The 21,119-nt window shown below is 38.1% G+C and overlaps 1 protein-coding gene across 1 annotated transcript in view; it reads right to left on the bottom strand.

Annotated features, from left to right (window-relative positions):
* The window catches only part of DACH2 (dachshund family transcription factor 2), a gene marked incomplete at its 5' end in the record, with an annotated part of 277,616 nt that overhangs the window by 115,068 nt on the left and 141,429 nt on the right, over positions 1-21,119 (bottom strand). Inside the window, one exon of the mRNA XM_084269159.1 lies at positions 20,042-20,157. Within this exon, the coding sequence (XP_084125285.1) occupies positions 20,042-20,157 (116 nt within the window). The remainder of the gene's footprint in view (positions 1-20,041; positions 20,158-21,119) is intronic.

Here is a 21,119-nt window from a genome sequence, read left to right as displayed (position 1 = left end):
TTCAAGTATCTCTTCATATACTATTAAATAGGTCATTTAATTTTATGCACTTAAGTTAAACTGTGATTGTAGTGTACTAACTTCTCCTTTCTGTGACATCTCTAAATCAGTGATAATGAAAAGCGCTAACAACTCATGAAGCAAGCCAACCAGGGAGTCTACCCCGATATTCAGGAAACAAACTAAAAAAACCTGCAGTACTTAAATAATGCCCGAGTTCCCCAGTGACAGACTGTCACGACTGCTCAAGAGCAAATCAAAATCATTATTGGAAATTATTATCCTGGATTAAAAAAGAAAACTTATAGTAAAAACTATTAGTACAGATGAATGTTTGTATATAAGCTTGTGTATGTGGGTGCATGTATGCAGTATATACATATGTGTGAACGTACAAAATTTGATCATTGGTTTTAACCCCACAGAAAGAGAAAAGGAAGGAAACCAGGTGTCAAAACAGCTGCAGTCAAAAGAGCCACAGTGAATTTATGATCCCTGTGTGATTATTTCAGGTCAAGAGCTCCCAACTTTGTATTCACAGAACAGAGAACATAACAGAGAATAAAACTGCACCCACTCTGCACTGCTCACAAGTTGAAACAACAGCAGATCCGTTTGCAACCTGTACCCTACAGCATCTCCAGTGCATTTATCAGCCAGAACTTTCTGCAGCAGAGCAAGATGGGTCGGCGACAAGCACACCTGACTATCGGAACTAGGCACAGCAATGAGTCCAGCTCCTTTATGTGGAAACCCTACCTCCAGCCTGGTTAGCAATAGACATGATTGCTGCAGTTTCAAGATTTCATGTTACATCTTTAATTGTGGGCATTTAGCAGACTGCCTCTTATTATTAAGATATTGCTGACTTTTATTGTCAATGTGGCCACAGGACAAGGCTAATAATTACTAGCACCAGAAGCAGCTTGTGGTTTTATATTACATTGAGGTAAATTACACTGGAATTAGAGTGGATTACTTTTATCAAATGGGGAATAAGCTGTTAATTAACTCCCCGCTGTAGCAATCTTTTTCTGAGCTTGCAACTGTTATTAGCTCTAGATTAAACTGTTGAATTAATTTCCCACTTACTTACTATTTCAAGAGTTTTTAATTTACCTGGCAGCAGTTTTAATGGGAAATTGTATTAGTGAGCATAAATTGTTTTTGGGAAGGGTAAACAGTTTGTGATAATGTTTATTAAGTCGTTTTGTTTGAGCAAAAATATAATTGCAGTTTTAATTAGTGCATGGTTGTTGGAGTATTAGGTTTGAGATTACATTATGGCATTCTGAGAAAACAATCGCCCAGGTAATCCCAGCATTTATAACTGATAGCAAATAGAAAAGATATGTCAACACTGCACCGGCAGGGTGTGTGTACATGTGCACACGTGCCAGCGCTCCTATGTCCACACACACAAGCATGTTTAGAATTAACGTATCTGGGTTGTTTTGTAGCTTCTGTGATACTAAAGGGATTGTAGCTGGTTTCAACTTCAGAAAACAGGAGTTTGCCATCCATTAAAAAACAAATTACACCAGGAAAAAAAGAAGTAAGATTTAAGCTATAGTATTGGCTCATAAATTGCACGTAACATCACTTCCATGTCAGGGACAGAGTAAAAACCAAACCACAAACCAAAGAGCACTCCTGCTGATTCAAGAACTACTTGGTACATTTCAGAGATGCAGAAAAGTTGCTCATATTCTACATTCTGCCTTCCTCTGAGGTTTCCAGTGACTATTTGATGTGGCCCGGTTCCACCTCACCTCGTGCTGTAAAGCCCACTGTGTACAGCAACAAGAACTAATTAATGCAGTGTAAGAGATACCACAAACCTAACAAGTAAGGAGAATCTACCTCCTTCTGAAAGGGGGACGCTCACCTTTCTCTACACCCTACATTACAGCACAGACCTCCTCTGCAATGCACACAACAGCATGGCTGCTCATCATTAATGCATCCTAAAGTAAGAAGTAGCTTTTTACAAAAAAGAATCCCAAACACTGCACCAAAACTAAAACATAAAACCCCATCAAGCCATGAGCAAGTGATTCCACTTGTTATCCACTTTAACCTATGGATTTATTTCTCATTCAGTTTCTTGGTTGGAAAGATCCCAACCCATAATTACTTCCTAAAGCTAGAACAACAACAGCCCTCTGCTCTCCTGCTCCAGTCTTGCACCTGCTTGGTTGCCAATGCCCTGCATTACCAGTGTCATCGAGGTCCCTCCTTATGAGGGGTGTGTAGGAACCAGACAGAGAAACCAATTCAGCTTAAAAGTACCACAGCAAAAGAAGAAACAATAAAGTTCTCAGGGTGAAGCCTGAAGTCTTTCTCTCCAGGTAGGTTCCCCATGCTGAACTGGTGCAACCCACCAGCTGTAAGGCTGAAAAAAGGAGTTGCTGATAATGATTCTTTACTAGATGAAGAACTATGATCTAGTGGAAGATACGGGTGTTGGCAACTATATTACAGCAGTAAACACTGCTGTAAATCATACAATGCTAATTAACATTTGTTCTTGGGTTTTGTTTCCCTCCATCAGCACTTTTTTCTTGTACTGTGTTCGAGGTGTGGTCAATGTTAGAAACCATTAAATGTTCTTGAAAGTCTACAATATGCTTTTTTTAATTCAAACAGAAACATAAAAATGTTCAACTGAAGTTTATTCAATTAATTTTAGTTCTCAATTTATAAAGATTTTACTATTCATGCAAAGGAAAATGAGAATTAAGATGCAATGTGCTGACATTCAGTGTAGTTTTACAGCCTTTTTAATACAGAAGTAATTTTAAAAATAATAGGCTTAAAATAGAAAAAAACCCAAAACTAATAGTTTTGCTAAATTACCTTTTTATTACATGGCTTCAATTAGCATTCCCTCATCCTCCCACCCAACACGCAGATTGTTCTCTCTTTTCTCTGAAGGAAATTATTATAGAAGTATAGAAGATACTTCAACCAAATGTTGGAACCTCAATTGAAAACAGAACTATACAGCATTCCCAGAATGAGTTGTTGTAGCAAATTCTATAAAAGTTAACAGTTCTTAAAGATGTATATAACTTATGAAGCATGTTTCTTGCATATGGTAAGAGATTCTTCTACTAAACTCATCAGTTATTACATTTAATATGCACTATGCTAAAAAAGACAAACAACAAAATGCTTTCAATCCCAATATGGTTTTTCGTTTCTTTGAAGTCATTAGAAAGCTGCTGTGGTTTTAGTTAAGGTACTATTCCATAGCATGAGGAAAACGTTATACTACAGGTGCAGAGAAGATTCAATCCACATGTTGCAAGGTTACACATGGATATAAACAATGGATTAATCCTCAGTTCCCTTCAGTTTTGACCCTCACAGGTCAGAAGAAAAATGGCCTATTTCTGAAATTGCATGGTTCCCTGTACTGTCATCACCCTTTATTTCGTCTGCAGAAGGTTTTGTGAGACAGATCCTAACAGATTACAACTTCATCATCATTTGTAAAACTAAAGATCACAAAATAGGTAGAAATACCTGCACTGAAAGAAAGAAAAGATGTCACTCCTGCAGACATTACAGGTGAGCATGGCACCATAAAAACCACTCAGCCTTGTCTACACTGCTGTAATAACAGCGTGCAGATGAACTGCAACCAGAATTAAGTTGGGCAGCTCACAGGTTCAAATCCACAAGTAAACAGTATCACAGAGATGAGACTCAAACCTTGTCCAAGAATGCTGTAAATACCTGAAATCAAATTACAGGTAGGACCAAATCTAATAAAAATTTGGGAACAAAAAAATATTAATTCTCTTTCCTGACTTAATGGGAAAAGCTCAGGTATGGGTAATTCACATGTGGAAATTTCAAATGCCTTCTCAATGTCCCTTAGTTATTCTCCTCTTAAGGCATACATATTTTACTGTAATAAAATCAGTACTCTTTCCAAAAAGATTATGGTATTATAAGCAGAGATACATAAAACTAGAGCACACAAGGAGTTAAAAAAAATTTCCTATTACATATTGTCTTAAACAGAAAAGGACAGTTCTGCTAAAGAGGACTCAGAAAAAGCTGGCCTGTACCCCAATATATGCCGAACTGGGAATCCATTTTTAAAACAACTTACTAAGGACTCAAACGTGGTAAGGATTTAAATATCTGGACTGGGGGGGAGGTTTGTTGTTGTTTGGTTGATTGTTGGGTTGGGGTTTTTTTAAGGAAAAAAGGGCAGCCTAATTATTGCTATGATGTCATTTCTTAAAAAGAACATTTGTCAAATATAAAACTGCCAGGCTACTGTCTACCTAGTTCTCTCTTGATACCATTGACCTGAATCTGTTTGACATACCTAGAACAGAAGCAGGTTGAATCACATTTTCCAGAATAGAAAAGCAAAGCTGTGAGATGAAAAAGATGAAATCACACAGGAATCTAGAGACATTTAAACAGCTCTCTAGATTTCGATAAAGTCATGCTTTTTAAGTATGTACAAACACACATACGAAACAAGCTATCTCTTGGACAGCTGTATGAAATAACAGGTAAACACAGTTTAGAACCAGAGCCAAACAGTCGTTATCTTACATGAGATAAAAGAAAAGTGAACACCTTGGGTTTGAAGAATCTTAAACTTCGCAAACTTTATCTTGGTTTCATCAGGAAAAAAGTTTTTTAATCTGGAAAAAAACCACCATTGAAAGCACCTAGATGGTACTGAAACGGAATTTGATCCTTTAACAATGCAGACTTCTATATATTGCTTAAGTAGGGGAAAACATTACCATCACCCACATAAAAGTCTTACAAAAGGTTAACACACAACAAAGGTTCAACTGTTTTTCAGTACATTCATCCATTCAAGTACATGAAGTACTGTGTATGCACAACACGGGTCTCCACATGTGTCCAAGCTGTCTCCAGATGAAAGTTTCAAGCACAGAAATATTCTCCAAGGAGAAACCTCAAATGTACAGTGCCATACACCTGTTCAGCTCCCCTCAACGACAGCTGGGGATCAGTGTAACTAAGTAGGACTCCCTGCGACAGGTTATCACAACACAGAGCCAATACACTGCAAACTTAGCTCACTACAAGTCCTGTTGTGTCTGAGTCAGGTACACTGCAAAATCTCAATGATGCCTTTAAATACTAATGGTTTCAAGCTGCTGTAAACTTCTGAAGCAATCAAAAATAATCTGTCATGGGACTAAGGGGTATGAACATCATGTCATAGCCACTCTGCTGTTAGATTTATTGGAGGGTAAAGCATGTCATTTATGCATCAACTCACAGGAGAAAAAAGCAATCCCTATGAAGTTAATCTAATAATAGACTGGAAAGCAATGATTACTGTTTCATGTGCAGTAGCTATTTGTAGCAGTGGTTGGCCTAATTCAGCAGGCCTCGCCTGTCAGAGCTCTGGGATTAGCAAGTGTTTAGATGAAAATCTATCAGGAAACATCAAGAAATGGTTTAATGAGGAACAAAAGTCTTCATTGTTACATTTAATATTTGCTGAAACTTTTCCATTTGCACCACTACCTTTTTAAAACACTTACTGAAAGTGACATCCCAAATACAACACAAATGTGGGACTGTAACTAATTAATCTACAATAGCTCTCTACAATTTCACAGTAAAACTCTAGTCTCAGTAGTCTTACGCAGGCAGAATGCCCTGAAATTGGGTGCAAGCTTTTTTAAAGACAGGACTTATAATCATTACCAACCCACATCTCCAGAAGGACAGCTCTAACTGAAAGCCTTCTGAAATCAAGATGTGACCAGCTCCCTACTATCCTTAGTAACTACTGTCATCCAGAGTACTTTTCCTGTCAAAGTTGCAATGGGTCCCTGAATTCCAGTTAATATAAATAATGTTGCAAAATGTTACCTCTTTATGAGCTGTTCTCAGAGAGTCTATTTAACCACAATGGTAACCTCAAATCTGACATTTTCCAAGCAAGACAGAAAGTAAAAGCAGAATCACAATCTTTTACATTAGAAATCCAGTTTTACTAAGATTTAAATTTATACAGTGGACTGTGATCTAGGTGTTGGAGAAAAAAAGATCTAGGATCAGCACAGATCTCAGGCCAGTTCTTGTAGATATGTAGAAACAGACGAACACAAACTACTTCACTCACACTCTTAGAAGTCTAAACTGACAATAACAGTATCAACCTATTCATCTTATCAATTTAACTAATGAATATTCAGAGTGAGCGCTACAACAAAATTAACCAACACTGCCTACATATTTTACTTCAGAAAAAGTTTAATTTTTAATCTGGGATTTAATACCAAAAGCAAGGGGAAGTTATTTGTATTTTATTTCAACTTCTTGTTGACAGAACAGCGCTACAAAAGTGCAGCTCAAAACCTAACACAGTCTCTAATCTTGATGTTAACTGATTTGAGACATGGCCCCCCCAACTGTAAAAAGTAAATTAAAAAATTAAAGACGCTGCTGAAACAATATACTGTTTCTTGAGCACACTGTAAGAGGGATGCTTATAGCCCCTCAGCTGGTATTTGTGAAAAATCATTTCACAATATTTAACTATGGTTCCAACTGCTATTTAATGGCAGCCAACAAAATCCATGGCAAAATTTCCATTTGCTACTTCATAGGAGAAGTATAAAACCAGAATTTGGTGATGCAGAAGATACAAGTATTAAGAGTTATGTTGCTGGCTCTCACCTAGCAAAAGTACAAGCGACATGAGCAGTAACATTAGATGCCACAGTTCACCCATTCTTTTAAAGACCAATATGATTTTATTGAGCTAGAAAACAGGAAAGCAGAGAAAATGAGCTCATCTCAAAGACCAGCTAGTTCCTCAACAGAGTGGCCAATTATCTTAGCCTTTAAAAAAAGCAAGTAATAAATCCTAAAACGTAGCAGTATTTTACTTTTTAATAGACTACTTTGATCTCATTGTTATTTTTACTGTATCAGCACAGATGTTCTAGAAAGATGTTATGCAAATAAACATTTGGACCACTACTGCTCCACACATGAGAATCTTTCAGAAAAATACTTGATGAGTGATAAGAGAAAGGGGTAAAAAAGAACAGAGAGTAGCCAAGGAGATCAAAGGCTGTCCTCTCATCATACCACATCTTTTAGGGTGACACCACAAACTATCCTCATTTCTGTCTACTCACAAGCCAGAACCACTCCCACCTAGCATTTTGATAGCAAGGTTTGCTGTCAGTGCAGAACAAATCCCACTGCAGAAGAGGGACAGCCGAAGTACCTGGTCAACACTGGCTTTCAATACAGAGGGTATGGCATGCAATCAAGCATAGCCATAGGGGGAGATGTACGAGCAGGGACTTGGGGTTGCTGTCGTCAATGGCAGAGCAAAGAACCCTGTGTACTGCAACGTGGCCACTCTAACACCCTCCTCCTACTTAGGGTCAAACACGAGGCCAGCACAACCTGCTGTCTGCCCATTATTCATCAAATTCCTGATCTTGATCCCTGGCAGCTACCCTTTGGATCCTGAGAGGTTTGTTGAACTTACAGGGATAAGATTTATTTCTCTCATCCAAACCTTTCCTAATCCTTCTCTTTGTGCAGGTGGTAGAGACACTGCAGGCATGAGCACAGGAAACCTACCAGAAGCAATCCTATGATTTATTGCTTCTGATTTCTATCTCTTTTGTATCACTCCTTCTCTTTATTGCCTGGAAATAAACACTAACTGAAAGGAAGAGAAAAGAAAAATGGTCACAGACCAGTTTCTAGAATGGCTCTGCTTTTCAAATCAGAAGCACGTTGTGGAGGATTTTGGTGTGGGCCATGATACTGAAATGGCTCAGCTAATTGAGGGCAACCTCAAGGTCAACACAAATTGTATTGTAGACATAAAAGTCAAGGGCAAAAAAATAAAGAGAAAAGGCAGAGTAATATGATGCAATGAAAAATGGAGATCAAGAAACACACATCAGAAAGGGAAGGACATGTCTGTATCAACAGGCAAAACCCCTTTTCTCAGGATATTTTCCTACACAGTCTACAGAGAAAACTTTCCATCGATGAACTACACTTCTCAACAGGATACGAACCAATGCTCAGCTAATATATAGGACTGATAAGCTACTCTCAAAAAATATGATCTCTAATTAAAATTTTTAATGAAGCAGTTCCAAAACAAGAAGGCCAAAACAATTTATGGTACATTTCCTTGGTGTTTAATAGGTTTCAAAAAGAGATTCTGGTGACAGGTTTTCAGCAAATCCACCCAGCTGCAAGGACAAAATAGCACTCTGAAGCCTTATACAGACTAATCTAATAGATTTCAGGAAAAAAAAACCTTGAGATCAATATATCCATATGTCATACAAGACTACGCAGAACAATTTTGTACTGGGAAATACCAAAACCACTATCTAAATGGCAAAGCCTTCTGAATTGCCATTGAAAGATGGCATGGCTTTCTGGGTCAGCTGAATTTGAATAATAGGGTGTTCTTAGCCCAAATAACCTATTGACTTCCATATATAACAAAATAGAGAGACTCTTTCAAGTGCCTCCTAGATTTAGCAGCTGTTGCTCTGACACTGTCAGCAATGCATCCATCTTAATCACAGTATGATCCTTTCAACTTTTCTTTTTGAGGCTCTGCTTACTTCCTTCCACTCAAGTCCCCTCATCTGCCCGAGATGTACGTCAGCTCAAAGCACTGTGCGAAGATGAGTTAAAAAAACGTATCTGGTTCCTCCTGAATCATGTTTTAGCATATAATATGTACACATCTACATATTTTTGTACTTGTGCCTACAGGAAACCTTATTTAGATGCCTATGGGAGGTGCCTTTTGGCTACCATTGTTTGTCTGTTTGGATGCACTCTGCTGTAGCAACTGCCCTTGCCCATCTCCACAGGCATTTTATTTTTTATTCTCATCATTCTTTTTTATATTTCCTTGCTTGAAATGAAAGACTCCGTATGTTTTGCTCTTCTTTGTTGGAAAATGCTAATGCTGTGTACCAGAGGGCAGAGTCAAACAAGGGATTGCCATTTGGACAGAATTACATACCCAAGTATTGCCTAGGGTCTATCACCTGTATGAGTGCATTAAGCAGATCTCAGCTTTGTTTCCGCCAAAATTTAAGGAAATATTTTGATGTTGAAAACAATATTTATGCTTTCCAAGGGAACACCTGTTCCATCAAACTCTTCCAAATTAACTGGTATTTAACTGCCTACAACTGATTGCAAATAGGTTTCTAGTTCTTAAAAAAATGTGACCTGTATGAATTATACCTGCTTTTAAAAGCAAGCTCAACCATATGCACTTTTAGATAATTTTAAATCATATTCAAACTCTTCTCCTCATTCAAATTCTCATCTGAAAAACTGAAATATTACTTTAACTGCATAGGTCATAACAGAGTCGGGAATGCCTTAAAAGGAGAGCAGTCCTCATATTTCATCACTAAAGCATGAGAAGGCTGCACATCTGAAACAGCCTTAGTATACTGGGTAATTCACATTCACTAAGTGGATTAGCTGAAATAAGCATAATAAATGAAAGAGAATAAAATAAAAAACAATTTCACACTAAGTGAAGGCTTGACTTATAGGAAGTGGCAGCTCTGATGGCCCAAGGCATAGAATTAGTTTTGCCACTCGATAATTTGACTGATTCACTCGAGTGGCCAGAAGAGGACATTTTCTGCCTGATTTCAGTGTAATCAAGTCACCTGCTCTGCGATTGCCAGGGCCAAGTCAACTGCTCTCGGCCGTACCCTGCCTGCGTGCCCTGGGTAGCAAGAGCAGCATTTTCTGCATATGTGTGCAGAACTACTCTGCTGTTAATGACAGTGAGATTTAGTGACATCTGTACCTTGTGTATTTTCATTTGGAACCACATATGCAATGTGAAAATAATCTATTCCATTAACACCTTTATTCACATAAAGTGTGGGGCTACCGATGGGATGTTCTCTCAGTTGTTACATATACCAGAACTTACGTGTTACTTATGCTTAGGTTGAAGAGGTGACATGTAAATATAGCAAAAAAGTAATGCCAAGAGACTGGAAATCTAAATGAAACTTTACGTCTTAATTAGAAATTAATGTGAAATCCTTTATAAATAATTACAGCAAAATTTTGTGTTCAATGTATGTAATAGGCTTGAAATACACTTTTCCTCCTTATATGAATATTTCACATTAAAAGACAGATATTCATGCAGAGATTTTGGAATGCATACCAACAACTTGTGTGACACAATGTCAGTTTTATACCTGCTTTGCAGAACTGGGGTCAGAGAGATAAATATAGTATATGGCTCATCTTTAAGCATATGACCAGTTTCACTGGTTATTATTTATAAGTAACCTTTCAAACCAATGCTTGCATACTGCATGTCAGAAGAATAGAATTTTATGCTTCTATTACTATATTACTACTGAAAAGAATGTTTCCTTCTCTTTATGCAAATATTAGATTGAGACTGCCCCAGTCAGCAGAGATAATCTACTTCGAAATATCATTATTATTATTATTGAAGCACATCCAATCAATATGCAAATGTGAAAGAGTAATTAAGCACTCTGTTTTTTACAATTGTGCAATTGTAAAAACAGAGATGTGTGTATCAAAATGAATTAACATTTTATAACCAATTTTCTCCTTGACATACGTTACTGTCTGATTCATCTACATTTTTCAGAATCAAAGTCCATGATCTGGCAAACTAAATCTGTTAATAAAATGAAAAGGTGACCTTGCTTAATTTAATAAGTCTGTGTAGAAATACTCTTTCAACATGTTAAAGAATTACGAAAAGGTTATCATAGCCTGCTTTCATGGGAGAGTACTCTACCTTTTCCAGCTCATTTCGCAGGCTTTTTAATTCATTAGATTACATAAAAACAATGTAGATCATTATATTTTAATAAAGACTCTCCTTTCCTAATAAAATGTCTGTCATTTACATTCAGCCGTGTATTATATAAAATGCGTCTCTTTCTGAAGTCAAGCCTTTCATATTCAAGTTGCAGGAGGCCAGTAGCTCTAGGAATGGTTTTCATTGGCAAAGAATTTTCAGGACAATTCCAGTTCTAGAACGAATCCTCCAGAACTATTGTTCGATATTTATCTTTAAAATAGGTACAACGGCAGTTGCTATCACCATGTGTCTCTGCAAACTGAAGAGGTCATTCTCTTCAGCAAAAAGATGGTGTATAATGCTATACTCATTAAGTCAGCTTGTATTTCTTTACATGAATGAATGTTGACTGTGATAAAATAGTTTGTGCAATACAAATACGTTTCCAGTGAAATCTTAATATCTTCCCAGTCACTTAATGAGAATGATCAGACACCGAAATCTATTTTAGTTATGCTAGCTTCAAAATAAAAATGTGCACCTCTTCAAATTGCTCAGTAAGAGATGTTTTCTTTTCATCATGAATCCTAATTTGTTGCCAGAGCTTGGCATTGTGTTTTATTACTTGGGAAGGGCTGAAAGAAGAGCACATTCTTCTTGCACAGGAGGAAACACCAACTGCATCCACTGCACTTTCTATATAGCAAAGGTCTGCTCCTTGGGAGATCAGCTATACTACACCAGCCGTTTCTTGAGAAAGGACAGTGAGGCAGCCTCCATCGCTCAACTTATTTCTCTCCCTCACCCTCTTGCTTTCAGCATACCAAGCTCTGCCCTCTGTGAAACCAATGCAAATGCTGTAAAAGGCAGAAATCAGGAGCAGCAAATGCCAAAAAAATAACAAGTAAATGTCATCTTTCAGGTGACTTCCCAATCAGCACCCATTTTCTTAACAGCCTTTCCAACTTTTTTTCCCAAAACATACTGCAGCTTTTCACAACACCTTGCCCACCAAAGACAGTATAAGAACCAGGACCCTCATGGCAATCAAAAAGAAGCACTGGTTGGACACAGGCACTTACTGAATTCACAATCTGCCAAAAGAATCCTTACAGAATGTGTTATACTAAGTAACAAAACGCTTATGTTTAAGCAAACAAGTAATCGAAGCCAAATCAATGAGATTATTTGTTAGCCTAACCTTAAAAACATACTTGAGCATTTCACTTGTTTTGAACTTCAGAGGTCTGTGTGACAAGGACCAAAGAACAGCTGTTAAACCTGACCAGAATTCTAATCACGGAAATACCTGGACTTGAATATAGTACATGCTTACTTGTTAATCCAGTGAGATTTATTCCCCATTTTTTTCTAACAATTTGGAGCATTGTTGTTATATCAAGAATTTTGCCAAAACACAGCTTTACAAAGCTTTCCTTTAGGAAACCAAGTACTCAAATCTAATACAGACTTGAATCTGCATTTTAGGAGCATATTATCTATGTAAATTTAGTGGATTTTAGCACTGCAAATAGATAATGGCTCAATTTTTTCTTGCAACCAGAGACGTACTGTCCAGCCAGTTACATTCGTATCTGTTCCAACAGTACAGACTGTTACCTCTCAACCTCATACGAATAAAAATTTAAGTGTGTGCAGGTATCTTGATCTTATGAGGTCTTCTGAATACTGCTGGATAAACCTAAAGCAGAGTAGGGGTATCAGTGAGAATCTCTGCTCCTTGCCTCTGACATTGTATGCTGTAATATTCCAATTTCTATTGTTAGCATAAAATATGCTCCTTTTAAAATGGAGAATAGTAAAAGGCTTTACATCACCCAAGGTAAGAGTCTGCAATCTGAAGATGCTTGATTTGCCTACCAGAGGATTATCACCCTACAGTGTGCACCTGATGAACCTTGGAACCAGCTAAACTAATAAACAATTCTCCATTAGCATGAATGTTAAATGTTCTTCACTGACAACAAAACTCTGATGAATCCCCCAAAAAACAGCATCCTATATACAAATGCAAGACAGTACAATATGCAGTCTGTCTGGGATTCTTACACAAACACTCTTAAGGCATTTAAATAGACTTGCTGTGATACCAGCTAAAGGTAATGAATGGAAAACATTTCAGACTATTTGTTCAACTTAGTCTTGCTAATGTAAAGGAAAATAAAACCTAACAAAAACTATTCAATTACAATAGCTACATTGCCATTGCTAAAACAATCCTCCAGTAAACAGAGAGCCCGGAAGTATTTCATACCTCCTAACACTTTTTTACTTTAAGACATTTATTAATTATGACTTTAAAAAACTGAAACTGTTTTCAAGTCAGCTAAAGATATGACAGAGAGAAGCAGACAGGTATTACGATCATTACAGACCTCAGTGCCTTCAGACACCAGCCTGAAAAGCTGCTAGGAAAGAATGTCACATCTGTGTTACAAAAAACACAGATGAAAACTTACTGATTTTCTTAAGTCTGTGATACTTGGGCCAACTTTTTCAAATGGTTCCTTTCCATCTGCAAATCAAGATAAATTCAGCACAGACCTTCCCTGAATGTCAAGATAATATAGTCTTAATTCTGTCAGTGTGACCACTTTTGTTGAACTTTGTCATCTCAGAAGATGTAGGAACTCAGCAGGATCAATTTTTTTAAAAAAATGTGCAAATACTTAAAAATGGGAGTATATTACTGAGTTTCACACTTCTCGGACAATAATCAGTAGCTGAGGCTAGGTGTAAATTAAATTTACAACAAGGTTAACCATTCAGTCAATTCTCGACAGCTTTAACCGTTCATTTGTCAAAAATGTAATGTCCTTCCCAGATAAAGCAGACACTAAAAATGGATCCCTAAAGAAAGATAATATTAAAAGAGAAAAGGAAAGAAAGGAACCCAGTGACTCATAGTCACCAAGTAGAGTTTTTAGATTATCAGAACTTTACTGAATGGCAGTATTTTAAGGAGTAATGATATGATCCTGAATTCCTCATTCACTCAAATTCATGCTCCCTTCAGCACTGAAATTTGCTGGCATGAGATGGGCTGGTACTCAATCATGTGGCATACATGGTCTTTAATTTTAAAATCCAGTTAAATAGATGTTCTAACATCATTTTTTATCTAAGAACATTTTGTGATAAAATAAAAGAGTGAGCATGTAACTTATTTGTCAGCTTTACTGTGCAGAGGATAACTTTCCTATGTTACTCACTCGAGCTTTCATTTCCCAAAGCTATACGCATTCATTATGACAGTAAAAATGAAGAGTTGCTAAAGAGATGTATGCATTTTTATTATTGTTTGAAAAAATACTTCTTTCTACAGCCCTTTGAGCTTCTGAGTGTGTGATTTGTATAAAATATTTCTCATTTTGGGGACACACCAGATGGAGTGCAGGGCACTGTGGGATATGCCATTTATCACAATGACAGTGCGTAGGTAGCACTGATCCTCTCACCACAGGGGGAAGCTAGAGCTGCAAATGTGGAGCAGCATTAAAAGCCCGACGAGTGGAGTTTGGCAACACTTGTACTACTCATTAACTTAATCATATTAATTTATTAGCCATATATATCAAAGTAATTCACTACTGAATTGTCACCAAGAACAATTTATAAACTGTTAACGTTCCCCATAGGCAGAGGAGTGTTGTGGCATCCTTAATCAGTATGTTTGCCTTTGATTAAAAATAATAATTTCTACCAAGCCAGGTAATGCCAACAATGACAAAGTTATACATATGTTTCTCATTATAAATGGAACTTCAAGATGACATCTATGACAACTGGAAAAAAAAAAAAAAAGGATAATCATAAACAGTGAAATGAGCCTCAGAAATAGGATGTAAACATACAAAGGCGTTCAGTTAGGCGTGCTGAGAAAGGAAAGGGTTCCCTTAATGGTATAATCCCCTGCTCTCTGCTCTCAGAGGCTCCAGGACTCCTGCCAGCAGCTGCCAGCCAAAGCGGCCCTACATCAAACACCCAAAGAGGTGAAATCGGTCAATAGACGCTCTGTAAAGTGACCCTGAGTGAATGCTTATTCTTCAAATAACAGCTCTTTCTTGGAAGCAGGCTTTACAACACAGAGAGGAAAACCTTCAGAGCCTGGTTTTGGCAATCCCAGACTGAGCCAGTGCTACACGTGGAGCAGATTCACTACCTCAAGCCCCACTGTGCCTCTCTGTAAGGGAATGTCCTTTCTGTTCCTGGGGCCTCCACTCATCTGATCCTGAGCACATTTTACAGCTCCTCAGCCAGAAGAGGCTGGTGAACACAGGAGCAACACCAGTCTCGGGGAATAAGATGATCTACAGTCAATGGCACTGGGGAGTTCCTGCAGGCAGCTCTGTGCATCAGCAGAGCTGTGCTGGCTGACCACGTACCTGCTTTGACAAACACAACTGGATACCACCTCTCGCCTCATTCATTTCTGCAAGAGTGCAGCAAAGACTGTTTTACACTCTCCTGCTGAAAGACTAAGTGGCTGCTGGTCTATCACTGCTGAACTGAAATAACACATGAAGTTATCATATTCCCCCCCCTTTTTTTTTTTTGAGTCCCACAATGACATGACTTGGTATAGCTATTAGAATATTAATTTCACTAAAAAATTAATTACCTCAAATGATTCAGTTCACAACAGCTTAACTATTAATAGGACAAAACTAGAATGAAAAAGTATTCACATCTGTTCAAACAGGTCAATATTTTAATTATGACATTCCTAAAAACTCTAGACAAACAGCTAATGAGGCAACATTTATTTTAACTGCTCATGAAATAAAAAAGGATCACTTCAACAGAGTGAAACTAGTCTAGCTGATAATGAAAATAGCAGTTTATCTTACACATTTGGAAATGCATGTGGTTTGCTTCTGCCACCTGGGCAGAGCACTGTATGAAAAAAGCAGAGACTTGATGATAGGTGCTGGTAGCAAGTTTAGTCAGGAGATTTAACAGCATGGAGGGCCTCAGATATCCCACTGCTCACGGCAGCACCAGCCAGTCTCTTGCACACCACATACATCAGAAAGCTTCCCTGACAGGGAAACAAACAATTCAGAAAAACAAAATATGCAGGCTTGTGCCTTGTACCACAACCTAACAAACTTCTAGTGGCAGGATTATTTTCATCATAGACACCCTCTCTAATACCTTAGAAACAAGATGGAGCAGCCCCCCTCCCTCAAAGGTTTTACTGAAATAGTAGCAGCCATGCTACAAACTGAATAGAGACAAACAAGTGCTATGAAGATTTCCTGCACTGGTTTTCTAACATATTTTTGGGACAACCTAAATGAAAGGTAGGAGGACCGAAGATGGCACAGTTAACTACTAAAAGATCCAATTACTCTTACAGCTTCATTCCGTATCAAAAGTTTTCTGAACTACTGGCTTTAATTATATAATGGAATTCTTCTCTCCACCCAGCAAACTACGGCTTCAAACCCTACAACTTCCTTGAAGATCTGTTCTGTAAGTAAGTCTCCACTGTCTTGTTAAGATACACTGATGACAAAGACTTGTACATTAATAGGAGATAAAGCCTTTTCACACTCCATTGTTTGAAGAACTGAGCCTTTGATGACCATCCCTCTGTGACACAAAGGATTCCTCCCCTGCCCTCACAGCAGGCAAGGGCATCATGCCGATTTCCACTTTTCCTACGAATACAAGCAGAAAAAGCACTTTCTCCTAGGTTAATGTAAAGTGGGCAGTACTAAAATAGCGGCTCCTGAGGGATGCAGTCCGGGCATGGTTACTGTGCTGTTTTGTTGGTTACTGGGCTGTTTACACAAGACCATCCGGGTGGCAGGCATCCCAGACACACCACCTCATCCTTCCCGCTAACAGCTGCTTTAACCACCCCGCTGTGCTAGTATCACCATAACTCAAATGTTCCCATTCCCCAAAGGTGCCAGGCACTTACAAGTATTTTAAAAGTTGAGGCTTCACTTATAGCTCCTTCACCAATTACTTACGTATAAGAGTAGCTGTAGTCCAGTTTGCCAAGAGGTAAAAAAAATACACTGTGCACTGGGAAATACAGTATGCCTAATTTAACTACCTGTTTATTATGTGAAAATGACCATGTAAACTGAGCTGACACAAACCAAATGGGTGATGAAAATAACAGCACATTTCAAGGACTGGAAACACAGATGGCTTGCTCAAGTCTGCAGGAAGTTACTAATCATCACTCTGTAATACCTTCTACAGACAGATCTGTGAGGTCCGTAGCCAGAACAGCAACTTCTTGAGACCTACCATCTAACCAACAGCAAGCCTGGATGCAAAATCCTTCACTTAAACTTGGCAGAAGGCTAAACTGGAGGCAAAACTGAATAATGCAATGAATGGATGAATTATGCTGTGTTCTTTGGTGTGGAGCCTGTTACTAAAATGAGTTTATATGAGGATGCTAACTTGGACACATTAACGTAACTGTCTGCGATCTGTGCTGTAGGAATAATGGGCAAGATCAGACAGCGGGATTATCAAGGACAAGACAACATCCAAAAGAAGTGCATCAGGCAATTAGCCTGCAGTTAGAGGAAAACAGGTAACCAAATAAGTCACCAAGCTGTAAAAAGCTGTTCTTGTCTCCATACCATCATCCACTCTACTATACGGGGCAGATCCAGCCCTACCAAACTGCAAAAGTCCTCCCAGCCCTAGTTTTGCTCCCCTCCCACAGCCATCTCAAACGCTGTGTGGGAGCAGAGCAGGTTGCAAGCAGAAAGCTTCTGCTCAGCCGGCAAGTGACTAAGAAGGCGCAGCCAGGGGCAGGAACCAGATCTAGTTTTATATACTAATTCTGTGGACCAAAACTGTCAGGACAAGAGTAAATTATATACAAGTGGGATTACAGTTTATCCAATTTAAAAATTAGGCAGTAGACATCAGGTTAATATCCTTCCACCTTTTATTCCAGCCTACTATCCACCACTCAGAAGTCTGAAAGAAAACCCTCTATTCTGTGAGAAGTGTTAAAACACATTTTGTTCTTACTTCAGCCAAAAGGAAAGAACCCAATTTCAAAAATGATGAAGGCAACCAGAGCAAAGCAGTCAGTAATTATGTGTAAACAGGTATAAATAAAGCTTTTGGAAGCTTCCTATCCTGAGCACTCCATCAAGTTTACAACAGCTCAAATCCCCACTGAGTTTACAAGTGGCTCTTTTGGCACCTTTCCTTACTCAGGGATTCCCCAAACTTCTACACTGTACATTCTTTATGAACACAATAAAATAACTCAAAAATTTCAGGAGCTCCAATTCCTGAGTGAGAACACTACAGAGACCATCAACTGCTTCATCTGCAGAGACCCACCTCGTCCAGACCCCTCAACAAAGCTGTGATGCTCTGGAAATGTGCATTTTCTCCTGCCTACAAGCTGCTACCAAAACTCTTTCATCTGCTTGACATCCACTGTCTGTGACTTTGGGCGCCTGGTCATGCAGAAGTTTTCATAGGCAGCTCCCAAGGTCAGAAAGGTGGATATTCTGGGCCTTGGCCGAAAGACAACCCCCTGGGGCCAATCTTCTTGTGCAACCCTCTGTGAGTTAAATAAAGTGTGACGTATCCCAGTCATCACTTTGGACTCAAAAAGTTTATAACAGCCTTAATTTTTTTTTACTGAAACTTCGTGATACTCCAAGTATCTGTGAGACACAGAATGTGCCTATAATACTGCATTACTGTGTACACCCAGCATGTTGCATTCCAAAATATCTCCCAATTTAAAGCAATATGGCAGTCTGAATAATTTGATGCCCTATTTGCAAAGACACACAGGGTGAAAAAATAAAAATGGAATATTCTGGATTTGTGACAAGATTTCCTGTCTATTTGTAATACCATAAATACCACTAAATCTATGAAATTCCTGAGATTAGAACATGACAGAGCTACTAAAACCCCCTCACTTATAAACTTAACTTAGGAGTAAAAACACAGTCCTTGATTCCTGTCACATATATGGACAGCACAAAGTTGCACCACCTCAACCATGGCGTTTGGCTCCCATCAAAATGCTTTCATACTTTATTAACTACTTCAGTTAAGGTTATTATGACTGTTGCGTAAGAATGTTCATTTCTACTTCCACAGTGACAAATGTTGTCAGGTCACTGTGAAGTCCTCCTAACACTTGAGTCGTACTCCCCTCAACACTAAGATGTGCACTGAGACACACGCAGTGCAACAGAATCTGCAAGCAGAGTAATTTGGAAGATGAAGACAGAAAACACTGTGGTCCCAACAGTTTTATTTTTTTAATTCTGCTTTTTCCTGTAAGATGTTCTGTGATTTCATGTTCTGCTAAAGTAGTCACTAAGTTTGGTTATTATGGACATACAATATATTTAGACCTGATTTTGACAGCAACTCGAACTGCTAAGCCTGTTGAATATTTAAACAATTACTTTTATCAATATACTCTGTTAATATAGCTCTATGACAAAAATAAACTTACCTTTAGCATACATCAATTAATAAAAAAATAAAACACTCATCAGGATAGCACAAGTTTTCATTTAAACTCCATTAATAAATTAATGACGTGAAATAAAAAACTATGCATTAAATTATGTTTGGGGGTTGTTTATAATTTTATATATATCCATGCTAGGTTTTTTCATACTATGATATGAAAATTATTATTCAAGATTATTGAAGTACAATCCACTGTGGCAACATGGACTTATCTGCTTGGCAATTGTTTCTTCCATAATTCGTACAAGCATTTCTCTATCTTCCCAGCATACATTAATGATGTTACAATACAATACGCATTAGCCACGCTGTTCACATCCCATGAGAACTAAAATACACACGAATCTGAAAGGAAGAAATGCAGCTACAGGGCTCTCTGAGACAATAGTTCATTTTCTCAGGTTTTTTGTATTTACTAAAATAACACATTTAATGGAATTTCCTGTAAGGAAATTACAATTAATAAAGAACTAAATTACAAATCCATTAGATTTCAGTCACTGCAGGAACAGAACAGAGTTCTCATGAACACTCAAAAAATCCAATAACGTAACCTCTGGTAAAGCTTGAAAAAGCCCTGAAGGACAAGGCAGTTAGATCAATATTAGTTTATTTTAACTGCTGTGCAGTATGAAGAGATGAGGCTGATCATCTGATGGATTTTATTACCTGTTGGAGAGATAAGTCCTGGTGATAACAGGCCTGGAACTCCATGGGGCAGAAGACGTGCATTTTCTTGTATCGCAACTCCTAGGGAACGCTTGGGGGGTCTTCCTGGCCGTGAGCTGATGAAATAAGAGGATAAATGAAAATGCATTTTCTTTTTGAAATATTTCCTAACAACACATGGCATTGATTTGTATAAAATATATGAACATCAATGATACACAAAAATCTATGAGAAAATCTTGCCTAGGAAAAAAGAAAAATAAGTTGATTAAACATACAAAAACTGCATACACTTCAAAGGAGCTAACAAGAAACTGCCAAACAGCACCTATGGTTAACACAACCATGAGCTCAAAGCCATATCATTATTTTTTCAGATTATTATTTTTTCTATCTGCACCACATCACCAAAAAGAAAGCAATCCAAATTTCTAACCCTATTGTACCACCACTTCATTATTTAGTATCTTTTTCTTAGTATTACTGTCCATAAAATGGAGCTCTGGAAATTCACACCCATGTGGAACTCAAATGTAGTCTTGAAAATGCAACTACATGCACTACTCAGATCACAGACTGTGTTTTTTGCAGGTTGTGGATTAACAATGTAATTACTATTGGGACGCCAGAGCTATTCAGATTGGGGGCACCAGATTTCTTAGCTCAGACCTCGTGCTGGATGAATACAGTCATGCTGCTCTCTGTTACAGCTACAACCCAGCTCAGGGCTGAGAAGGCATCTTGGCCTGGTTGAATGGGGTGCTTCACAGAAGCACATACACATGGCATATCTACTACTCGTACACTAGTCAAGCTTCTCCATGATCCAGGGCTTACAGGTGGCTACTGAGATGCAGCAGCCATTTAAAACTAAGTTTTTCCAAAAACTGACTACTTATGTTTCGCCTGGTGCTATTCAGTATTACAAGTAGGTTAAAACAAGAATGTTAGCCCAGCCTGCTGAAAATCTCACCGTGCCTTGACCATCTATGAATTAGGATTGCAGGTTTTAATCCAGAACTTTGAAGGCCAGTTTACAGACCCATTAAATACTGTTTTTGACTACTACATTTATCAC

The sequence above is a fragment of the Gallinula chloropus genome, assembly GCF_964237585.1.
Source record: "Gallinula chloropus genome assembly, chromosome: 11".
NCBI classification, from domain to species: domain Eukaryota; kingdom Metazoa; phylum Chordata; class Aves; order Gruiformes; family Rallidae; genus Gallinula; species Gallinula chloropus.
This window is presented reverse-complemented; position numbering and strand designations above follow the sequence as displayed.